The 21,688-nt window shown below is 34.4% G+C and overlaps 1 protein-coding gene across 10 annotated transcripts in view; it reads left to right on the top strand.

The window, feature by feature from the left end:
- The window catches only part of LOC149782433 (adhesion molecule nephrin-like), a 195,303-nt gene that overhangs the window by 28,106 nt on the left and 145,509 nt on the right, over positions 1-21,688 (top strand). For all 10 annotated transcript variants that reach the window (XM_089933836.1, XM_089933832.1, XM_089933831.1 and 7 more), the window contains exons 2-4: positions 902-1,258; positions 8,530-8,829; positions 17,316-17,606. In XM_089933836.1, the coding sequence (XP_089789962.1) occupies positions 902-1,258; positions 8,530-8,829; positions 17,316-17,606 (948 nt within the window). The remainder of the gene's footprint in view (positions 1-901; positions 1,259-8,529; positions 8,830-17,315; positions 17,607-21,688) is intronic.

Raw genomic sequence — 21,688 nt, 5'->3', positions numbered from 1 at the left:
AAAACTGAGTTTCATCATATACATGTATTGAGGGCCTGTGGTGAGTTCTTTCCTACCTAAAAGATAAATAATACAATAAAATAGAGACAAACAGTCATACTAATAATTATATTGTTATCAAGGATGTACAATATATCAATTTAATTTATACAATTTTATATAGTGCATTGGTATTAAGTCCATTAGGAAACAAAGTATCAAACTTATGAATCCATTACGTTTCTTTTATGAGTCTATTCATGTCACCATGTACAATATCTATTGGCATGAAAGAAAAATCGAGTGGAGAGTGATTATTGGTGTTAAAGTGTGTTGAAATATTAGAGGAAAAACTGAGAATCTCTATAATTTTGTATGTGAAAGTGATGAGTATTCATTCTCTTAGAAACTTGTTGAAGTGTTTGTCCATCATATTGCATGCTACATTTTTTACAGGTTATTAAATAAATCATATCAGTTGATATGCAGTTAGTGGTATCACGTAGAGAAAGTACCTCGTTTGTATTAGTACTACTGAAAGAAGTACGTTCTCATGTTTGTACATTGAGAGCACTGGTTTTTGTTACATGTAGATGACCAGAAGTGTATTTTTTATTTTCTGTCTGTTTAGTTAATTCTAATTAAAACATCTTGCAAATTCTTATTCCATGTTATAGAAAAGTAGAGCAAGCATGATAGTGATTGCTGTTTCCAGTTATTTTGAACTGGTTGAATATCAGCCACCTCCTGTGTGACTAACCTATTAAAGATAGATTTTTCTGTGATCATTCTTGGTTTGAGTTGAAGCTCTTCAATATTGCAATGACAGAAGTCTTTTGCAGCAATCATGCAATAATACACTGAATATACCTTGTTAAATTTGTTATAATACGTTTTAAAATGCTGTATTTTCTTCTTTCAGCTGTAGGAGTGGTGACACTACGATTAAGCGATGATGTCATATATGGTCAACCATTTGCACTTGTGTGCTATTCAACAACTAGACCTGTGTTATTTGCCAGTTTCTTTAGATACCAAGGAGCAAGTGACATTGGCATCAATGACCTTCTAGCAAGATTAGGAACGGTTTCTGGAAGCACCTGTCAACCTGATTCAGTCAATATGACCAGATACAACTACAGCTGCAGCAGTGATGGAAAAGAAATATCTCTGATTGTTCCAGCTGAAAATTTAATGGAGCACAACACTGTATGGAAGTGTAGCAATGCAGAGGGACCAATTATATCTAATAATAATAATTTGACTATATTTGTCAATGGTAAGTGCCTCATTTGTTCTCTGAAAACATAATCTAAATGAATTTGCACAACCTACAGTATTGTTAATATCCATTGCCATAGCATTGTTAGTTATATTAGCATGAGTGTTTTCTACAGGCACTGTCCTTGTACCTTATTCACAGTGATATGTGAAAAGATGCCTTTGCTCTGTTGGATATATTAACATGAGTGTTTTCTACAGGCACTGTCCTTGTACCTTATTCACAGTGATATGTGAAAAGATGCCTTTGCTCTGTTGGATATATTAACATGATTGTTTTCTACAGGCACTGTCCTTGTACCTTATTCACAGTGATATGTGAAAAGATGCCTTTGCTCTGTTGGATATATTAACATGAGTGTTTTCTACAGGCACTGTCCTTGTACCTTATTCACAGTGATATGTGAAAAGATGCCTTTGCACTATTGGATATATTAACATGAGTGTTTTCTACAGGCACTGTCCTTGTACCTTATTCACAGTGATATGTGAAAAGATGCCTTTGCACTATTGGATGTATTTACAGGCACTGTCCTTGTACCTTATTCACAGTGATATGTGAAAAGATGCCTTTGCACTATTGAATATATTAGCATGAGTGTTTTCTAAAGGCACTGTCTTTGTACCTTATTCACAGTGATATGTGAAAAGATACCTTTGCACTATTGAATATATTAGCATGAGTGTTTTCTACAGGCACTGTCCTTGTACCTTATTCACAGTGATATGTGAAAAGATACCTTTGCACTATTGAATATATTAGCATGAGTGTTTTCTACAGGCACTGTCCTTGTACCTTATTCACAGTGATATGTGAAAAGATACCTTTGCACTATTGAATATATTAGCATGAGTGTTTTCTAAAGGCACTGTCTTTGTACCTTATTCACAGTGATATGTGAAAAGATACCTTTGCACTATTGAATATATTAGCATGAGTGTTTTCTAAAGGCACTGTCTTTGTACCTTATTCACAGTGATATGTGAAAAGATACCTTTGCACTATTGAATATATTAGCATGAGTGTTTTCTACAGGCACTGTCCTTGTACCTTATTCACAGTGATATGTGAAAAGATACCTTTGCACTATTGAATATATTAGCATGAGTGTTTTCTACAGGCACTGTCCTTGTACGTTATTCACAGTGATATGTGAAAAGATACCTTTGCACTATTGAATATATTAGCATGAGTGTTTTCTAAAGGCACTGTCTTTGTACCTTATTCACAGTGATATGTGAAAAGATACCTTTGCACTATTGAATATATTAGCATGAGTGTTTTCTACAGGCACTGTCCTTGTACCTTATTCACAGTGATATGTGAAAAGATACCTTTGCACTATTGAATATATTAGCATGAGTGTTTTCTACAGGCACTGTCCTTGTACCTTATTCACAGTGATATGTGAAAAGATACCTTTGCACTATTGAATATATTAGCATGAGTGTTTTCTACAGGCACTGTCCTTGTACCTTATTCACAGTGATATGTGAAAAGATACCTTTGCACTATTGAATATATTAGCATGAGTGTTTTCTAAAGGCACTGTCTTTGTACCTTATTCACAGTGATCTGTGAAAAGATGCCTTTGCACTATTGGATATATTAACATGAGTGTTTTCTACAGGCACTGTCCTTGTACCTTATTCACAGTCGTATGTGAAAAAATTCACATGATCATTTTCAGTATGTTGTAAATGACACAGCATGTACATTTTTGTTTGAAATCTTGTGTACTTTGTCCCGACTTGTGATGTTCCTGCATGATTTTACCACTTGTGTTTAGCTACTTATTGATGTAGATATCTTTGATGATTAAAGAGCAGAGAATTTTAAGAAATTAAAGAATGTCTCCCTTTTTGCATACTGTATACATGGGTCATTCATTGTCAGATATAAAATGTATGTCCAGTGATTCTGGATTGTCTAGATGACCCTAGGGGTTAGGGTTGTGAGACCTTATTCTTATGAAATAAAGTCACCAAACTAATATCATTGTAGATGATTACTGTTTATTTAATACTGCATATGGAAGCACTCTCCTGTTCACCTTCAAGATGTTGCTTCTCTACAATCTAGCTTTTTATTTTGCAAGAACTGTCATATCTTTCCACTTATTTTTTCTGACTTAATTTCTTAATTATTTCTTTAATGCTCATTATATATATATATATATATATATATATATATATATATATATATATAAATAATCATACCATTACAAACTATACCAAATACATGTGATTCACCAACATTCCCATAGATCATGCTACTATATTTCATGGATTTTTTCATACCCTTCAATTTTTCATACATAATCCAGATACAAAATAATAATTATTAAAATGTATCATTTTTTTAAATACCTAGCACTTTGTATTTGTCAGAAAATCCTTTAAATTATTGTACATAGAAGTTCTACTAAGGAGATTTATATTTGCAAAAAAAATATGAAAATACCATAATCCCATTTGTTTAGTACAATATTAGTGAGAACATAATCATATACAATTAAGGTGGCTTATTGTTTTGTATTATTGTTTAACCTCATAGTTTGATATGTTAAAATTGGGAAGGTTCCCAATTCAACTGGCTTCAAAGTTATGTAAAAGTACAATTTAGATAGGTCCAGGGATTAAAGTTTGGTTTTGCTAAGTATACAGTATAAATAGTGATTAATTTTAGGTAAGTTCTTAAGTGAGGCATCAAATAATGAAAAAGTGATTAAGAAAATAAAAGAATCACCATTTATGATCATGCAGAAAGGTCACTTATCTTTTAATTTATTAATTTTTTAACTACTTACTTATTGTTTTTTACTTGAATCAAGAAGAGAAGTTCACATTTCAAATGGCTTTTAAAAAATACTGATGTACGATATAGATACCTCAAACTACCCATGTACTCTTTTCTTAGCATATGTTTGATATAATCCCAAATGGAAAACAATTATTTGTTGCCTCAATTAAAATTTATCCATCTGTTTGATAACTTCCCATAAATTTGTAATTGAGTCATTGAATAATGAAACAGGAGATTAAGAAATCAAATAATCACCATTTGTAATTCATTTCATTCTTTTATTACATTTTAACCACATATTTTGATGTTTGCTTTGTTTGGATCAAGAAGAGAAGTTCACATTTCAAATGCATGGAAAAAATACCAATGTTAGATATAGATACATCTAACTGCGACATAAAGACAGGTCACCAAACATTTCATTCTTTTATTACTTTTTTAATCATGTATTTTGATTTTTTATTTGAATCAAGAAGTTCACATTTCAAACTGCTTGGACAAAATACAGACGTATGGTATGTCAAATTACACATACATTTATTGCTGAGAATATGTTTCATATAATACCAAATGAAAGACAACTACTTGTTGACACAAATAAAACTGAGCCGTCCTATTTTTAAAGTTTGTGTGTCACAGTGAATAATGGAAAGGGAGATGAAGAAATAAAAGAATAATCACCATTTATAATCGTACATGAAGGGCTTTAGTAACTCTTGTTGAAATGGCAATTCTTCTGTAACAGTTAATCTACTCCCATTCATCGATCTACCCTTCTTTGTCTTTTTGACTGGTTAGAAAATACAGTTTTTGATGCAATAACTCTCATACTGTCATTACAATATCTACTGGTGTTTATTAACAACTGGAGGAAGGCCTTCGCAGAACTCATCCTTAAATATTATCATTAATTAGTTCTCTTTATTAAGTTTGTCACCATAGCAAAACACTGCATTTTAGAATGATCTTGGAAGCCCTTTGATGTTTTCTCAAAAATTATATCCCAGTACATGCAAAGTGAAGATCACAGGCCATTGGTCAACTAGTCTTATTGTTTCATTATAGTTATACAAACATAAAATATAAAATATAACAAACATGTCATTTTCTATCGTAAATTTGAAATCACTATGTTATATCGATTTGTGTACATACTATCCGTTAAGTGCTTGTACTGTTTTGACTTGGATATAATGAACATTTTATTGTGAATTTATTCTACGATACACCACTCTATTGTTATCTTTATTGGCCAGTACAAATATTAAGTGATGGGTATGATGACTTGACCTTACAACATCTATATGGACTAGGTCCTTGACAGCATATTAACAGAGTTTCATTTCCCTAAAGATAGCCTCATTTCCATATTGGTGGCCTTGCTGTTTTGACCTCTTCTGACCTTGACTAGCTGACTTGGTTGAACACCTTGACACAACATCCACAGCACATAGTATGGAGATTAGCATTGGAAAAAACATCAAACTGATGACAGACAACACCAATGGCACCATTGCAGAAATAAAAGTAAATGGACAGAAACTGGAAGCAGTCACAAGTTAAAGTACCTGAGATCATATATCACAGATGAGGGTTCAAAACCAGAATTATTTTGCAGGATTGCCCAAACAATAGCTGCAGCAATAACAAGGTTGAAGGACACCAACATTGCTCTTGCTTGCAAAATAAAGCTGATGTACTCTATTGTCATATCAATTTTTCTGTATGCTTCTGAAACATTGACGCTCACATCAGATCAACAGAAAAGTATTCAAGCTAGCCTTTGAAATGAGATATGTCAGCACGATCTTGGACATCTCATACATTGACCATGTTTCCAACAAAGAGTGCCACAAAAGGATCCAGTGAGCCATCAGACAATATGAAGACCACTTGACAACTGTGAAAAAATGCAAACTGAAGTGGTACAGTCATATCTCAATTTAATCTGGACTGGCAACAACAATCCTGCAAGGCCCAGTGTGAAGGTGCAGAAGAAGAGGCAGACAGAAAAAGAGATGGGAAGATAACATTAGAGAGTGGAGAGGCATGGGGTTTGGAGATTCCTAAAGGACATTACAAAACAGGGAAAGATGGCAAGAATTGAATGTAAAGTCATCTGTGGTGCCCCAATGACCTCTTGGGATTGATGATGTCGAATCTTGCACTCTGTTTAGTTTCAGCCAGAATAACCTGACCAAATCTCAAAGCGTATTTAATTAGCATGTAAATAACACTGCATAGCCATGTGGTTGTTGTGACAATGTAAACCTTAATTAATTAAAACAAAATGAATTGTTGATTTTGAGGTGTTAATTGATAATGGAATACAGTAGTGTCGTAGTACATGAGGAAGATCACACTCCATAGCTAAGTGAAAAATTAATATAGATTACAACTGACTTGTAACCAGTCTTTTCTCTCTCTTTACAAAAGCTACAAAAGAATCCACCTTTAATACATATGGTCTTGCACATTAACACAAGATTGTTTTCATGTTCTCTCTCTCTCTCATTCTCTCTCATACACACGCACACAAACACATTAACTAAAAACAATTTTTATCAGATTCTTTTATTTATTGCAATTTGATAGCGAAGTCACTGTTACTGTATGATTTACACATTGAACTTATTTCTGGACAACATGGGCTCATTGTTGCATGCAGATGTACCGATAATTAATGCATGCTCAGATCATCTTAATTATTTGATGCATTGTAACAGCTACAGAGTATGCACTAAATGCAACATTATTGTTTCAGCCATCTTTCTCTCTCTCTCTCTCTCTCTCTCTAAAAACAACAAAAGTCTTTTTGAGTATTTATATTTTGATTGTAATTGGATTCTTGAGCTGAAAGCAGAATGAGACAGAATTTGTACACTAGTACCGTTAGGTTGTTGAGTATTGTATGTTCTGTTGAGCATGTTCAGGTACTTTCCCTTTATTTTTCGGAAATCATCAGTACCACAAAATGATAGTTATTTATTTTGCAAATAATTTTTCATACTCTGAAATTAATAAATATTTTTTTCTTGTACAAAACATTGCATAAAATACGGTAGTATGTAAATGCTGACTCATCATTTTAGCAGAATCCTGACCCCTTTACCAAGATTATCATGGATGTTTACTCCTGTAAGCTTATTTTTCAACTGTCCATGATGATTGATGTTTTTAAAAATGTATTCCTCTATGCTTGTTATTTATGTTAAACTTGATAATTGTGCAATAGGTCTCATCATTAGATGAAAAGTTGTGGAGTGCTACACAGTTCTGTCTTGGGACCCTTGTTATTTGTTTTACTCACTTAATTAAAATGTTATTTGTTTTGTTCACTAATGACCTACCCTTAAAAAGGAGACACAGAGAGTTCATCTGAGATACCAAGAGGGCTGCTAGATCTTAAACATGTAGGATTTATTGTTGTTCTTGGGTTTAATGCCATTTTTCAGCACACAATAGGCTACGCATGGCGGCCAGTATTAATGGTGGAGGAAGAACCCTGGAAAACTCCAGGAAGAACCACCAACCCATGAGAAGCTACTGGCAAGCTTTCTCACATACCCACATTGGTCAAATTCTAGACTCGAATCCACGCAGACAGAGGTGAGATGGCAGTGATCCATAATGGGGAGCGCTTTAGACAACTCAGCCACTCAGGGCCCCATGTAGGATTTCCATGACTTTTAAAGTTTTTATTCACCTCCTTTCTTCGATTCAAAAGATGTGACAATACATATGAGGCCAGCTTTTAATTAAGTCATATATCAAAATACAATTGGGACATTAAATCAGTTCCAAGCATATCTTCCTTCCACAGTAGGTGTAATAGATACATGAAATTAAAAATAAGTATTGTTGTACTTTTTAAGTACATGTTACACCACCCACCTCCACTGAGTCTGCAGGAATGTAGCATTTTTGTGAAAATTTATTTTGTATAGTGAGTATTTGCTTGTATGTGTGTGAACATATTAGCTTGGATTTTATATGTGTATATAAGAGGGCCTCAAGATAGATTAATTGTCATTTGAAACCAATCAGGTCACCCTCTGAAAATACAGTCTCCAATATTATTTAGCACTACTGGTCATATTAATCAAAATAGCTTTTGGTATTGTCTTTTGGCTGTCATCTGTCCCTCTGTTATCACATGTTTGTTATCGTTATGTCTCCTAAACTACTTAGAGGATTGGCTTTGAACACATGCTTTCATTCCATTATCTAGTTGGTCCTTAGAATGGTGCTCCTTGGACATTCGATATGTCCATCTTGTATTATTTGGCTTTTGCTAAGATAATGTAGATGATCCTGTATTAAATTGGTGCTTCATGGACATCTAGTATATCTGTCTTGAAAATATTGTAGTCTCTACTCCTTCGTTGTAAATGACATTAATGCCAAGTTGACATGGTTGTTATTTATACATTAATGTTAATCATCTTATTCTTGTATTTCAGTCCCTGTGTCATCACTTCAGCTCAGCCCCAGTGGTAGTGTCAGCATAGATGAGTTTGAGACAAGTACATTTACATGTACCACCGGCTTCTGTCGCCCACAGGCTGCAATCTCCTGGTGGAAGAATAATGTCAACATTACGAGCACAGCTGATACACTGACCTATGACCAGAACTACACTACTGGAAGCCTGAAATACATTGGCAACAGGCTGGACAATGGACACACCATTGTCTGTAAGGCCAGTAATGGATATGGTGTTGAGAAGATATCTCCACAGAGTGTAGTACTTAACATAAGATGTGAGTATACCAAAATATGGACAATGGTAACTTTGATAAATGAGTACATATCTGACTAAATATTAAACCTCTTATCCTTGTGTCGTTATCTTTACTGGTCATAGACTTGAACCTGTGGGATGGGCTGTCCATCTGTCTATTAGCAGAAGTTTTTTTTTAAATCTCTACTTCACCTGAATGACTTGTAGGATTGTCATGAAGCTTTAAAGATACATTCATCCTAGGTCTAGTTGGCTGTAGATGAAAGTGATGCCACAATGACATTTAATTTTGTCACTACAGTGGTCATTTTGAAAATCTTGTTGCTACTCCTCAGGTACATATATTCCTATCAACACTAAAAGACTTGTTGGTCCTAAATGATATGATAAAATATGCATACCAAGGCAGCCATCTTTAAAATTTTTTTTTTTTGCAGGTTCCACTTTATAAAAAGTCTTACCAGTATCGAGTTTTCACCATATAACGTATGGTGCTGTTTAGTTGGTCCTAAATGAAAATAGTGTGGATCTGTTGCACATTCTGGATAGATGGCAATATCAACATGAATATTTCACTAGAAGATTTCTGTTAATATTGACTTGTTCCAAAATGAACTTTTGCCTGAATTTTATAGGCTTTCTGAAATGTGCTTGAAATTAGGGTTATTATTATTATTATTATTTTACTTATTACTTATTATTACTTGAAAAATACATTAAGGTTCTTGAAAAGTGCTTTAAGTCTCAGTAATCCATGAGTAGTGCTTAAATTTCATTATGAGCTCTTGAATGGAAAAAAATATTATTTTGTTGATATAAATAAAAGAATGAAAGATATTTTAAAACAAAGTTAGTGGATTTTCACTTCCATGATTGATCACTTACATATTTAGTTAGATTTCCCTTTGGGTAGCAGTGATTATAATTGTAAATATTTTGTGCTGTAAAATGAATGTTGTATTCGTTGGATTGTTAAGGCTGATAAACAATAGTCAGTCAAGTAGTCAGTGATGGGAAGCATATTTGCAAATTAGGTACCCTTAAACGTTATACACACTATATATATGGTTGATGCCAATTGATATTAATCTCTGTGTCTTTGTCAAAGAACGTATCAGTGGTAGCATAATGTTACTTTGAGCTCTGCAAGACCGCAGGTTTACAAGAAATGTCACAGAATGAGCCCAGAATGTTAGATCAGTTGATTACTTCTTCTGAGAATATGCATTTGACCTTTGCTCTAAGCTACCCACCATTAGTATAACTATAAACTTATAAGAACTATGTTACCATAGATAGATGAATGAGTGAATGTGCTCTGAATTAAGTCCCAAGGAAAGAGTGAAAAGTATATATGAAATGTTGAAAATAGGAATGCATTTTGAAAATTTATTTTTTAAACTTTAAAACTCATGAAGTCTGAAACTATGGCAAATTGAATTGCCAACTCCCAAGCTATTGTATATGAAGTAACTGCACTTATTCCCCGATGCCTTGTCCTAGACCTAGTTTAATAGGAAGTATTCCAGAGTTGTTTAAGAATGAAACACCTAATTCTGAAACTTCTGTTGCCATAATCAACATTCTTCCTAAATTATACACAGTTCATTATAGCGCTTGAAAATTAAATTTTGGACCTTGAAAGGCCTTTGAAACTTCTGATGAAATATCTGTATGAACTGTGTGATTATATCAACATAAGCTGATGACTTCTAATAAGATCTGGTTGGCACTAAATACAAATAATCATGGCCTGTTATCAAATATGGCTGCCAAATCAGTCATCCTGAAAATCTTGTTAGTGCTGCTCCTAATGTGGATTGTAGCATGATCATTGGGTTTTCACAAGAATTCGTATGATGGCTAGTTGGTCTGTTATGAGTCTAGGTCTTAAAATTTTTATAACAGAAAGTGAAACCAACAATTTTAAGTAAAATCAACAAACAACTTAATTGTCTACAACACAGAGTGAACATTTGAGAAATGCTTACAATAGTGTGAATTAAGTCCCAAATACTGATAAATCTCCAATCACAAGTAAAAAAATATAGACTGTTCTGCTGAGTTCCAATATTCTTGAATATTGTGATGTAATAGAATGATGTAATCCTGATTGTCTTTGAGTTCACAAAAATCCAAAGTAGTATATATAAATCCAAAATGTGAATGAGCACTTTAGTAATTCCAGTTAATATTTTAAATTAAAAAAGTTCCTCTCAGATGATATAAGATGTCAACAACACATCTGCAAACTTTGATCATTGATTCCCATACTGTGATACAGAACAGGAATTTATTATTTGTTTATCAGATCCCTATTAATATACATTTTCAGTTGATCTATATTATAAAAGAATGTGAAGATTTCCAGTGGAAAAACCTAGTCTAACTGTAAACAAGACTGCCCTTGAACTCTTGCTACATAAATAACCTAGAACCATGGACAAAAGTTAGGCACACAACATGAATTAATTGTACTTAACAGGTCATTAATGGCTGGCTTTAAAATATTATTACACTAAAACCTGTCTTGAGAGACCACCCCTTCTGCCAACAAAGACTAGTCAAGATAGATGGTCTGTCATAACAGGTTTGTGCAAAGGGACTGGTTTGCAAGGTCAGTACTTGGCACTGTTTGAAAAGATAAAAAATACCCATAACTCATTATACATGTATTGTAATCTTTATTTATAGATCTTGTTGAATATTGCAGGCATTCATCTAAAAATAACTTTATATAAAAATAAAGATATACATCTGTCATAAAACATCAGTCATAATTATGTTTGAAGGTTTGAAGATCATAAGTATTAGTATATACATTATAAAACGAACTAATTTAATATTTCTCCTGTCCAGAAGTTATCCTCCCATATCCATTATTTCAAATGTTGCATAAAAAGTGCACAATTAGCTTTGACTTATTTATCATATTTATACACTTCATTACTTTTCTTTAAGAAATCCATTTTACTTTTTTGTCGGCATCGTTTACTTGGCTAAACACATATCTCTATCTCTGAACAAAGAAAGAAAAGTTTTAGGATTGCCATGGTGTGGAGCATATTGTTTAATTTCATTTAAATGTTCCATGACTGAAGCATTTGAAATAACCTGAGATAGAGATGACTTTTGTCACTGTCACTGTCTCACTCCAGCAGGCAGTTTGAGAAGTGCATGATTTACCTCTCTGAAGAATATCCTTCTCCCACTCTGACCCTGAGATAACTTTAGAAGTTTCTAGACAGTGTTCCACATCGGAATATTCTTCCAATACAAGATTTTGAGAAGAGGTTCCATTGATGGATCCATGTCTTTTTCGCCTTCCTCATTCTTGGCATTTGTGGCTTGAACACCGTGAGAAAAGCCACACTTGGCAAGACACCTTTCGGTGATGTGTATGGTCACTACATACACCACAGACATAATCCACAAAATGGTACCCAGAACAGGGACAGTTATAGATATTTCAGTTGCTGTAGAACTCTCATCCATTTCGAAAAGAATATGTTGAAACAGCTTTTTCCGATAATTCATCTTTTCAGCCTGAATTATCCCTGCATTAGAGGGCTGTAGTTTTGATTTTGTATTTGGGACAGGAAGACTGGTTTTACATTGCTGAACCAAACATCTGTGTGCACTGCAGTTATCCACAATAAATAAAATGTTCTAATTATTCCTGTTCATTTTATTGTTCATTGCTGCAAGCCAGTTACAAAAGACATATGATGTCATTCAATACTTTCAGCTCAAAATAGCTGATGTTTACAGCAGGTGTCAAAAGGCGATTCCATGCGGAGTAGACGCTTCCATGAGGTAAAGGGTTAATAGGAATGACAAACCACATGATATTCTAACTATCATTATGCATCCTACATATGCTAACTCTGCATGTTGAAAGAGGCTCTATGACATTTGTAGGCTGATTATATACCAACAAGCCAGCTACCCAAGCGGTGATCACTTACTAAGGCAACTCATACCTATCTATCTGATACATAATATAACAAGGATCATTTTGACAGTGTGAAATTACCCTCAGATCAAATATTCATGTTTAGATTTAGCTCTTTCTCACTCTTTTCCTGTGGTACTTCCCGGGTTCTTCCTGCACCATTAATACTGGCCACCATGCATAGCCTATCGTGTGCTGAAAAATTACATTTGGCTACTGTCCCATCTGAACTATCAGTTCTAGCAACTTCAGCACTCTTCTGAATCTTATTACAATTTTCATCAACTTGCCATTTAACCCCAAAATACTTATCCAGATTTGCAAGTGGCATTTCCTTGAAGTCTTAACATGTCTTGATTTCGAGGTCACATGCACTACTTGTTCAGCTACTGTTACATATTAGATTTCAGGCATTGCCTTGGTAACAGTGATATTATATATATATCTATGCTATTACTGTATTCAGTGAAAACGATACAACTGTTGGACAGTAGTTTTACTGGATATGCTTTATTCATGCAGTTTTTATGTCAGGAACAGTTTACTAGACAAAGATAAGTTCATAATTAGAGAGAGCGGTAAATGTGACAATATGGTACATTTGACTGTGTAAAATAATAGATATCAATTGACCATCACATCTGGTATGAAACAAAGATCACCTTGGGTACAAAACAATCAATTTATACTGGCTATGAAACTGCTTAGGTACGAATTGACCATAAGCCGATAAGTCAAGGTGGAAAGTATAACAATTTAATACAATAAAACAAATTTATTCAGTAATTCCTGTGACAAATTTCTCAATCTCAATTCTTTCAAACTATTACAGTTGTGAACTATTACAAGTTTCCTTTCTGATGTTTTACTTGGTTACTCATCTGTCACTTCTCGTGTCCACTTTGGTAATCTGATATCCTTCCTAACCTGCTGTCCTGGTAATTCAGTGCTCACAATCACATGCTCCTTCCATCACAGTGCACTTACACCCCAAACCTCTGACATCACCATGGCATCTTCCTTTACCTGCTTTTGGGTGTTGGGCCTCTCACTCCCACTCGGAAACCTTCTTGTAGAGTTTAGAATTAGATGGGACATACAGTCTGGTCTCCTTACTCTACTCTAAGGTAAAATTCACCACACTCTCACAGACCATTTGTCAGAATAATGGTGAATATATTAATGGGCTAACTCACATCTAAGTATTCCATACACACTTTATTCTATAATATTTGTGCTATAATAATAGTATTATTAATGAGTTCTAATGCATGCGTAGGCATCCCTAATTGTTAACTTCTTAGTATAGTAAATTATCATTATCAGTAGCAATCGTATGCATTTTCCACCCTACGAGTTATAAAGGTCACATACGAATATATAAATACCATATATATGTGTGCCCAAGTCCAAAAATGGCATGCACTGTATATTTAGCATTCTATATGTTCATATACTGATAAGCAAGTACAGTTCTTACATAAATCTATATACATTCAGTTATTTATTACGATTCATCAATGTAGTAAATGTCACAATCCACTTAGATTTCAGTTCAACAATCCGCTAATATGACTATACATAATAAATTATAAATCTTAAAACATTCTACATATGATAGTAACACAAATATTTGGGTGAAGATATGTTACCCCTAGAAGCCTTTTCTGCAATCCAACCTAGAATTCCACAAGAATTCCTTTTCTCCTTTTACAAATGGCAAATTAGGCCACTCGGAGTAGTCTAATTGGCTCTAAATTTTATGTGATCCTTCCATGGCAAGAATCATGCACATACTGATCTTAAATGGATTTAGTTCAAACATAACGGCTTCCTTACATACAATTCGCCCAAAATTTTAATCTCCTTGTTTCGATTGGATATGGTCTGGTCTCTTTGAAACTGCTTTGATTAATATAACATTTGCTAGTCACTTTTTGGTTCACATTTTCCCATAGCCGGAAATTCTTTCATGTTAGTAGGGAAGTCATCACTGCTTTGCAACAGCATCCTGGTTTTGCACAGGAGTAATTAACTACCATCTAACAATGAGACTTAGACAAATTAACTAGAGAAGATATATGTATAGGCATCAGCACATTTTCCCACAACGTGACAGTGAAGCTATTAAATATCTCTTATTTTGAGAAGCCTGATATACAACTCACTTGTAGAAGATGGGAGGGGCACGATCTTGGTTTAGATATGTCCCAGAGGATGGGCTTCCCAGTACCTGGTACTTTGAAAATTTGTAGAAAAATAAGAAACTATATTGCAATGATTTTCTCTCCAAAACTTTCTTTCCATATCAAACCTGGTTGCAGTTTTACCGGTAACTATTAATGCTATGATTAGTCTAAAGATATTTTAAGTGTTAAGTCTGATTTATATTCCAGCGTATGATATCCCATCATACGTCTACACTTAATTCCAGACGTAAATGACTAAGAGAGAGAAAAGTCGTAGTTAATAAGAAGTCACAATCCTTTAATTTCTGCTGAATAACTCTAGTTGTCACAATCCAGCTACTGTATTATAAATAATACAGTAAAAAAAAATGCATTCATAAATTTCGAGCCCCCAGTCAGTGAAGCTGACACCCTAAATACATGCATAATTAAATATATAAAAATAAAGAATGTAAGGACTCATATTAACAAATATATTTGTTGTTGTTGTGAGGTTTAACACCGTTTTTAGCACATGATAGGCTATGCATGGTGGCCAGAATTAATGGTGGAGGAAGAAACCAGGAAAAACCCCGAGAAGACATCAACAGTGCCACTGTGACAACAGAAAGTCCTTCCTCTAAGATATGGTCTTGGAATGGTCCACCAACAGATTGAGAAGATCACTGAACCATGATCACTGCAATCAATTAGAGGCAATCAAATGAGCTGATCCATGGAGCACCTGACTTTGTGATGGACCTGTCAGAAGAAGTAAGCAAACATATGATTTCCACTTCATGCTGAAGGTGTCCACTGCCCAGGCTCTCTGGTTGGGGACTGTGGAAACTTAAAATGGGAGCATGTTGTTCAGCTTGGTAGCAAACAAATCATCAAACGGATGTCTCCCAAGATGAAACAGGAAGTCTGCTACAAGTCAAACTCATGGCTTCAGTGAAGACAGAGATGACATCTTCATCATGCATTCTCTCACTGGCTGCAGGTCTACGTGACCCAGTGTCTCTCTCTGCTTACTATAGGTGAGACTTGGGAGGTGAAGCAACTTACCTATTTCAAGGGGTGGCCTCTGCTGGTGGTTTATGGTGACTACATGATGTCTCCTGCAAAACAGCTCCAGATTCTGCACCTTCACACGTCACTTTTGACTCATCTCAGATAATCTCCGTGCAAAGAAAAGTTTTTGAGCCATGTTGCCAAGTGTATCATTCAGTACAGGGGAAGATCATCCTCTCGGGTATATGATACCAAATGGAGTACCTTTTGTTATTGGTGTAGTAGAAAATGTGTCAGTCTTAGCTGTCTCTCTTTGTGCGTAGTGACCAATATTCTTCTCTACCTCCTTTTCAAAGAGAAACAATGTTCATTTTTACAGTTAAGGGCTATCAATCAGACCTTTCTAACACATCAAAGTTTTCAAAAGGCCATTGGATGGATTGTCATTTAGCAGACCTAATCAGATATTTCAGATAGCAGAAACTAATGTCTTGCTCTCAAATGCCTGAATGGAATTTATATTGTCCCTTGTGGTCTCTAAATAAACCTCCTTATGAATCTCTGGGTGAAGCTTCCATTGTTTTGTGTGCTTGCCTTAATGTCTGCAAGATGAAGGAGCAATCTCTCTCTGTATCCATAGAGCAGGGCTTTATTGGGTTCATTCGGAATAGTGAGTTAGTTTCTCTCCTTTCCAATGAAGATTTATTAGCAAATAACCAGCTTCCTATGGTTATTCCACTCCTGATTGAAATCCCCATGTTCAGCCATATGTGCTGGGGTAGCTTCACTAGCTAGATTCCCTCCTCCTGCCATCCTTCCTCCTCCAAATGAAATAGCAATCATGCATGCCAGGGATGTATGGGCTTCTCCAACAACTGATCCAGTGTTCTGAAAGATTATGATTCATTTATTATAGGAGGATGGAACTTTCATCATTTGGTAAGGGAATTTTCCTCTTGGAAAATCCCTTGCTCTGCAGTAGCATCAAGTAAGTATTGCATAATTAAAGCAGTTCATTACCCTGCCTCCCCCCTCTAAATTGCATTTTTTGCCCAGAAATATATTGTTCAACCATTTGTCATTTATTTATCCTCTTGGGGCATCTCATCATTCACACATTCAAAGTAATTTTTTGCCATGATAAATAAATAATAATATACAAAATTGATAATTACAGTAAAATGAATATGATATTTAAATTAGTTTCAAAGTCTTATCATTATGTCTATTAAAAGCAAAATGTAAGAGTCTAGCTGATGTGAAACTTGCACAACAAGCATGCAGCAAGTATTAAGCTGGTCTTTTATGTGCAGGTTGGAAGATTGAATGGTAATATTTATATAATTAATTTTATTCTTTGTTTCACAGATGCTCCTGTTGGTTCACCATCCATAGGTAATTATTCAAATGGGTCCACGATTAGCATTATAGAAAATACACCCCAGACACTCAGGTGCACTATAACAGGAGGTAATCCCTTGGCCTCTCTTTCCTGGAGCTGTTTTGGTTTTGTGGGATTTGTTAACATAGTGGAGCAGACAGTTACCTCCAATATCATCTTGAATGTCAATAGAAGCAGAGCAGGTCTACCATGCCAATGTCTGTCGATCCATGAAGTGCAGGGCAACATTACTGCCACAATATTATTACAGATTCTGTGTAAGTAAATGTTTTATTATATTTCCATCAAAAATATGTATGTTAACCCTTTACCTCATAGAGCATAGTTACAAAGTGCAGCGCACTATAAATAGAACACCTGTTACCTATTCGACTCCATACGCATAGGCCTGCCTGTTAACTCTTAAGCAGTGTAGTGTATGTCATGTTTAATAGCAATTTTAACTATTTTACATTTTTGGTACACATCTATTATGTGTGGAAAAATTTAAGAGTAAAGTCTGATTGTTATAGCTGTGTAATTATTTTTCATGTAAGAATTTTTTATCTGCTTTAAAATCTTGAGAGAACTCGTTCACGGCCAAGTCAGTGAGACCGCATGGCCAACAGTAGATGCCATTTCTCACACTCAAAATTTAAAAGTATTTTTTCCGTGTCTACATCACTAAGTCATCTGAATTTGATAATTTGTAAAAGCTAATTGCTACCTACATCAATATCAGAGCCTTTACCTAAGTTATTGAAGCTTTCATAATTGTGATTCTAATCATGAAAACTTCGTAAGTACTGAATGAAATCCGCAACCTCCATTTTGGTGAGTGGAGATTACGAACCAGTTACTTTAAATAGCAGATATTGACCAGAGCATAAGCAGTGACCACATGATCTGACCTAAGTGTCATTCGCAGAAATGAATGTAGTCTTTAATAAGGGGTTTTCCCCAAAGGTGGTGATATGAAAACCGGCTTAAAATGACTGATGTTTACAGGAAACGTCAAAAGGCGCTTCCATGCGAATGTAGTAGAGGTGTCCAAAGGCGCTTGCATGAGGTAAAGGGTTAAGATGTGGCCTATCTGCCCCTTAGTACATATATATATGATTTCATTTCTACACAATAACTTGAGTTGTCCATCATCTGCATGTATCAAACTCTCTTTGAATGATTTGCCTTTGGGATATGGAAGAAGTCAATCTATTTTGGAGAAACAGTGTCAATGGTGAGAATCACTAACTGAATATGCATGTGTTAATGTTTAATAGAACCTCAGATGAATAATGGGTATATCTGAAAATGGTACCAACTAAAAGCAAAGCTAAAACAACAGCTTTAGGAAGATAGACACTCCCAAATATGATGCAAACATGGAGCACAATATACAAAATTAAAAGTAAAGATGTTATATTCAGTAAAAGGTACACGAGAATCCGTCTTGGAAGATCACCTCAGCTACCAAAAGTGTGGTTTCTAAGGACAGGTGGTCTGTCATTGCAGGTCTGAACTATATATATTTAATAAATCTGTACATTGCATTACACATTTATTTCACCATATTGTTTTCTGCGAGACTGCATGACTTTTGTGGATTGTGCATATTTGGTACATTAAAACATAAAAATAAATCAATGAAAAGTTGTTTTTGTTGTTTTATTATCATGTCTTTAATTCCACTCATAAATTTGAGACTAATCTTAAAAGGTGATTACAGTGTAAGAACAGCATAAGAGTACTTTTCTTATTTGCTATTTATAGCAACTGTATATGACCCTATTTCCATGGAGACAGACAGGTTTCCTAACATGTGATGTTTGCTTAACAGATTAATTTTATTGCTAAGCTAGCTAGTTAGTGAACCAGTCAATATTTCTATTAAAGAATGTTGCAAGATGTTAAGTGAAACACTTTAAGGTTTGTCTATGTTATATGATTGAAAATATTAGAGCAGATGAAATGTTTTAATCTTCGAAACATGTCAGATCAGAAAAGTGAGAAGTCAGTGCCACTTTACAAACTTTAAAGAAGAATACGATAGTAATATATTACAGCTCTCTGAGCACCTGACCATGATCATTGCATAATTTCAGTTCATGACCATTCAGCAAAAGTTACACATGTTGACTAGTTGAAGTGAGTGCCGAATATAAATAATTTTTCACTATATTTTGTGTTTGTTTTCTGGTTCTAATCCTGTTGGATTCTGCCCTTTGTAATAAAATTTTGACCAACTGCAGAACCAGATTAGTCGTGGTGGTGGAAAGAGAGTGGAGAGGATTAAGAAAAAATTCCTCCACCATCTCTCCATGTATCCTGATGGAGTTGAAGTGGCAGCTCATGGATAATTTCTCTGCACACCATGTTTTCTCATGGAGTCATAGAGGATTACCACTATGGAGTGGATGTGGTTTCTATTAAATGGGTGTGGCTTACTGTGTATGACCCCTGCAAGCATACTCTTTAGAGGGGAGAGAGATATGCCGATTTATCTTCATTGTTCTCAGATACATTTCCTAGTTGTAATGAAAACTATGTAATAGATATGATGCCAAATCAGGTTTTAGATAATATTAATGTATTTGCAATTCCTCGAAAGCTGTTCTAATACCTCTGCACTTTTTTCATTTATGAAAGGCTTATTGACACGTTTTGCAAGAAGTTGATGCTTTCACTTTTTTCAGAGAAATCTGAACAAACTGACTTGATGATACCTGACAAGGTTCTATAAAATCATTTCTCCAGCAAATACAGAATTTCTTCTTGCACATTGAGAGCACCGGTGTCTGTTACATTTAGATAATCACTCTCTACTTGATTTTTCTTTCATGCCAATGTCAAAAATAGAGTTTTGCACCAAAAACTTGGTGTTGCACATCTGACAGTTAAATTACGTAAAAAGGAGGTTTGCCATTCCTTTATCACAATATTAGGACAACTGTGTGACAAGGTCAAGTTAAACCTGTAGAAGTTAAGGTTATGGTTATCTCTGAATTCTGAGAACCTTTTTTAGATAGGAAATAATGTGATTTTTGTCTGTGGTTGGATATTATTGGAATTTTGGTCAAATTTCTCCATAACTGCTGAGCCTCTCACAGATTTGTTGAGTAAGAAATACAAGTTATATTGGTCTGATAAGTGTCAGGAATTTTTTGATATATTTATTGTTGTGCTTAAGGGTGTACCAGTTCTTAATGAGTTCCAAATTTCAGTCAATTATTTAAAATGTCTGTTGATACAACTGATGTGGGATTTGGTGGAATATTGATTGAAGAAGATGAAAATGGTGTTGATCTTCAAGTGTAGTGTTTCTTGAAAACTCAATAAGCATCAGAGAAATTATTCCACAGTTGAGAATTAGCTTTGATATGGGCTTTGCAACAGATTGAAGAGTACATGAGTTCAGCTCCTTCTCTGATTAATATATTCAGTGATCAGAATCCCCTTACTTTCATTAACGAAATGAAAAACAAAAGTTGTGATTCTTGTGATGGAGTTTGTTGCTGCAGATATACAACAGGGACATTACGCACATCAAGGAAAAAGATAATTTGATTGCAGATACATGTCATGTACTGATATTTGGAAATACTATATTTGCGTTATTGTAACCTTGTATACATTTCATAAGAGATCTTTCTATGCAGTTTTATTTATTACAACATCATATATATATATATATATATATATATATATGAATTGTACTACTATGAAGGAAACCTTAATTGTATAAATCTTTATGAGGGATTGTGTGATGTATATTTATTTATATATTTTGTGCTTGACATTTGTCTGTGATTAATGGTAGAATTTTTTACTACCTGACTTTGTTATGTTTTTTAAGATATTTACTAAAAATTGAATTCAAAGCATAACTTTGCTTATAAGTCTGGTCTGCTTTGGAAGTTAACTTGTTGACAATATCTTGGAAGTTTCCATTAGTTGTTTGGAAAATGGTATGGTGAAATCGGTCAAGTTGGGATGTATGTAAAGAAAACCTTCATTCCTATCTTACATGTGTCCAAATATAATTTGAGAGAAAACAGGAAACATCTGTTTTTGTTATTCATTGAAATTACAAAGTGCTGACTGACGTTTTTGGACTAAAACACTACTTTAAGATTATTGAGAAATCATTCAAAGACATACTAGATTGTATCATTGAGGTACATAAACATATTCAAGACTATTAATACACCAACATGTTCAAAATTGTTGATATACCAGCCAATTCAAGGCTATTGGTACATTAGCACATTCAGGTCTATTGGTATCCATTCAGAACATTCTATGCCTATTATTTTGGGATTCATTTCAAAATGTCTTTTGAATTTTCACTTTTGTTTTCTAC

The sequence above is a fragment of the Sinohyriopsis cumingii genome, chromosome 15, assembly GCF_028554795.1.
Source record: "Sinohyriopsis cumingii isolate HCF-2022 chromosome 15, ASM2855479v2, whole genome shotgun sequence".
Taxonomy (NCBI): Eukaryota; Metazoa; Mollusca; class Bivalvia; order Unionida; family Unionidae; genus Sinohyriopsis; species Sinohyriopsis cumingii.
Note: the sequence above shows the minus strand (reverse complement) of the source record. Positions and strands in the feature narration are given on the sequence as shown.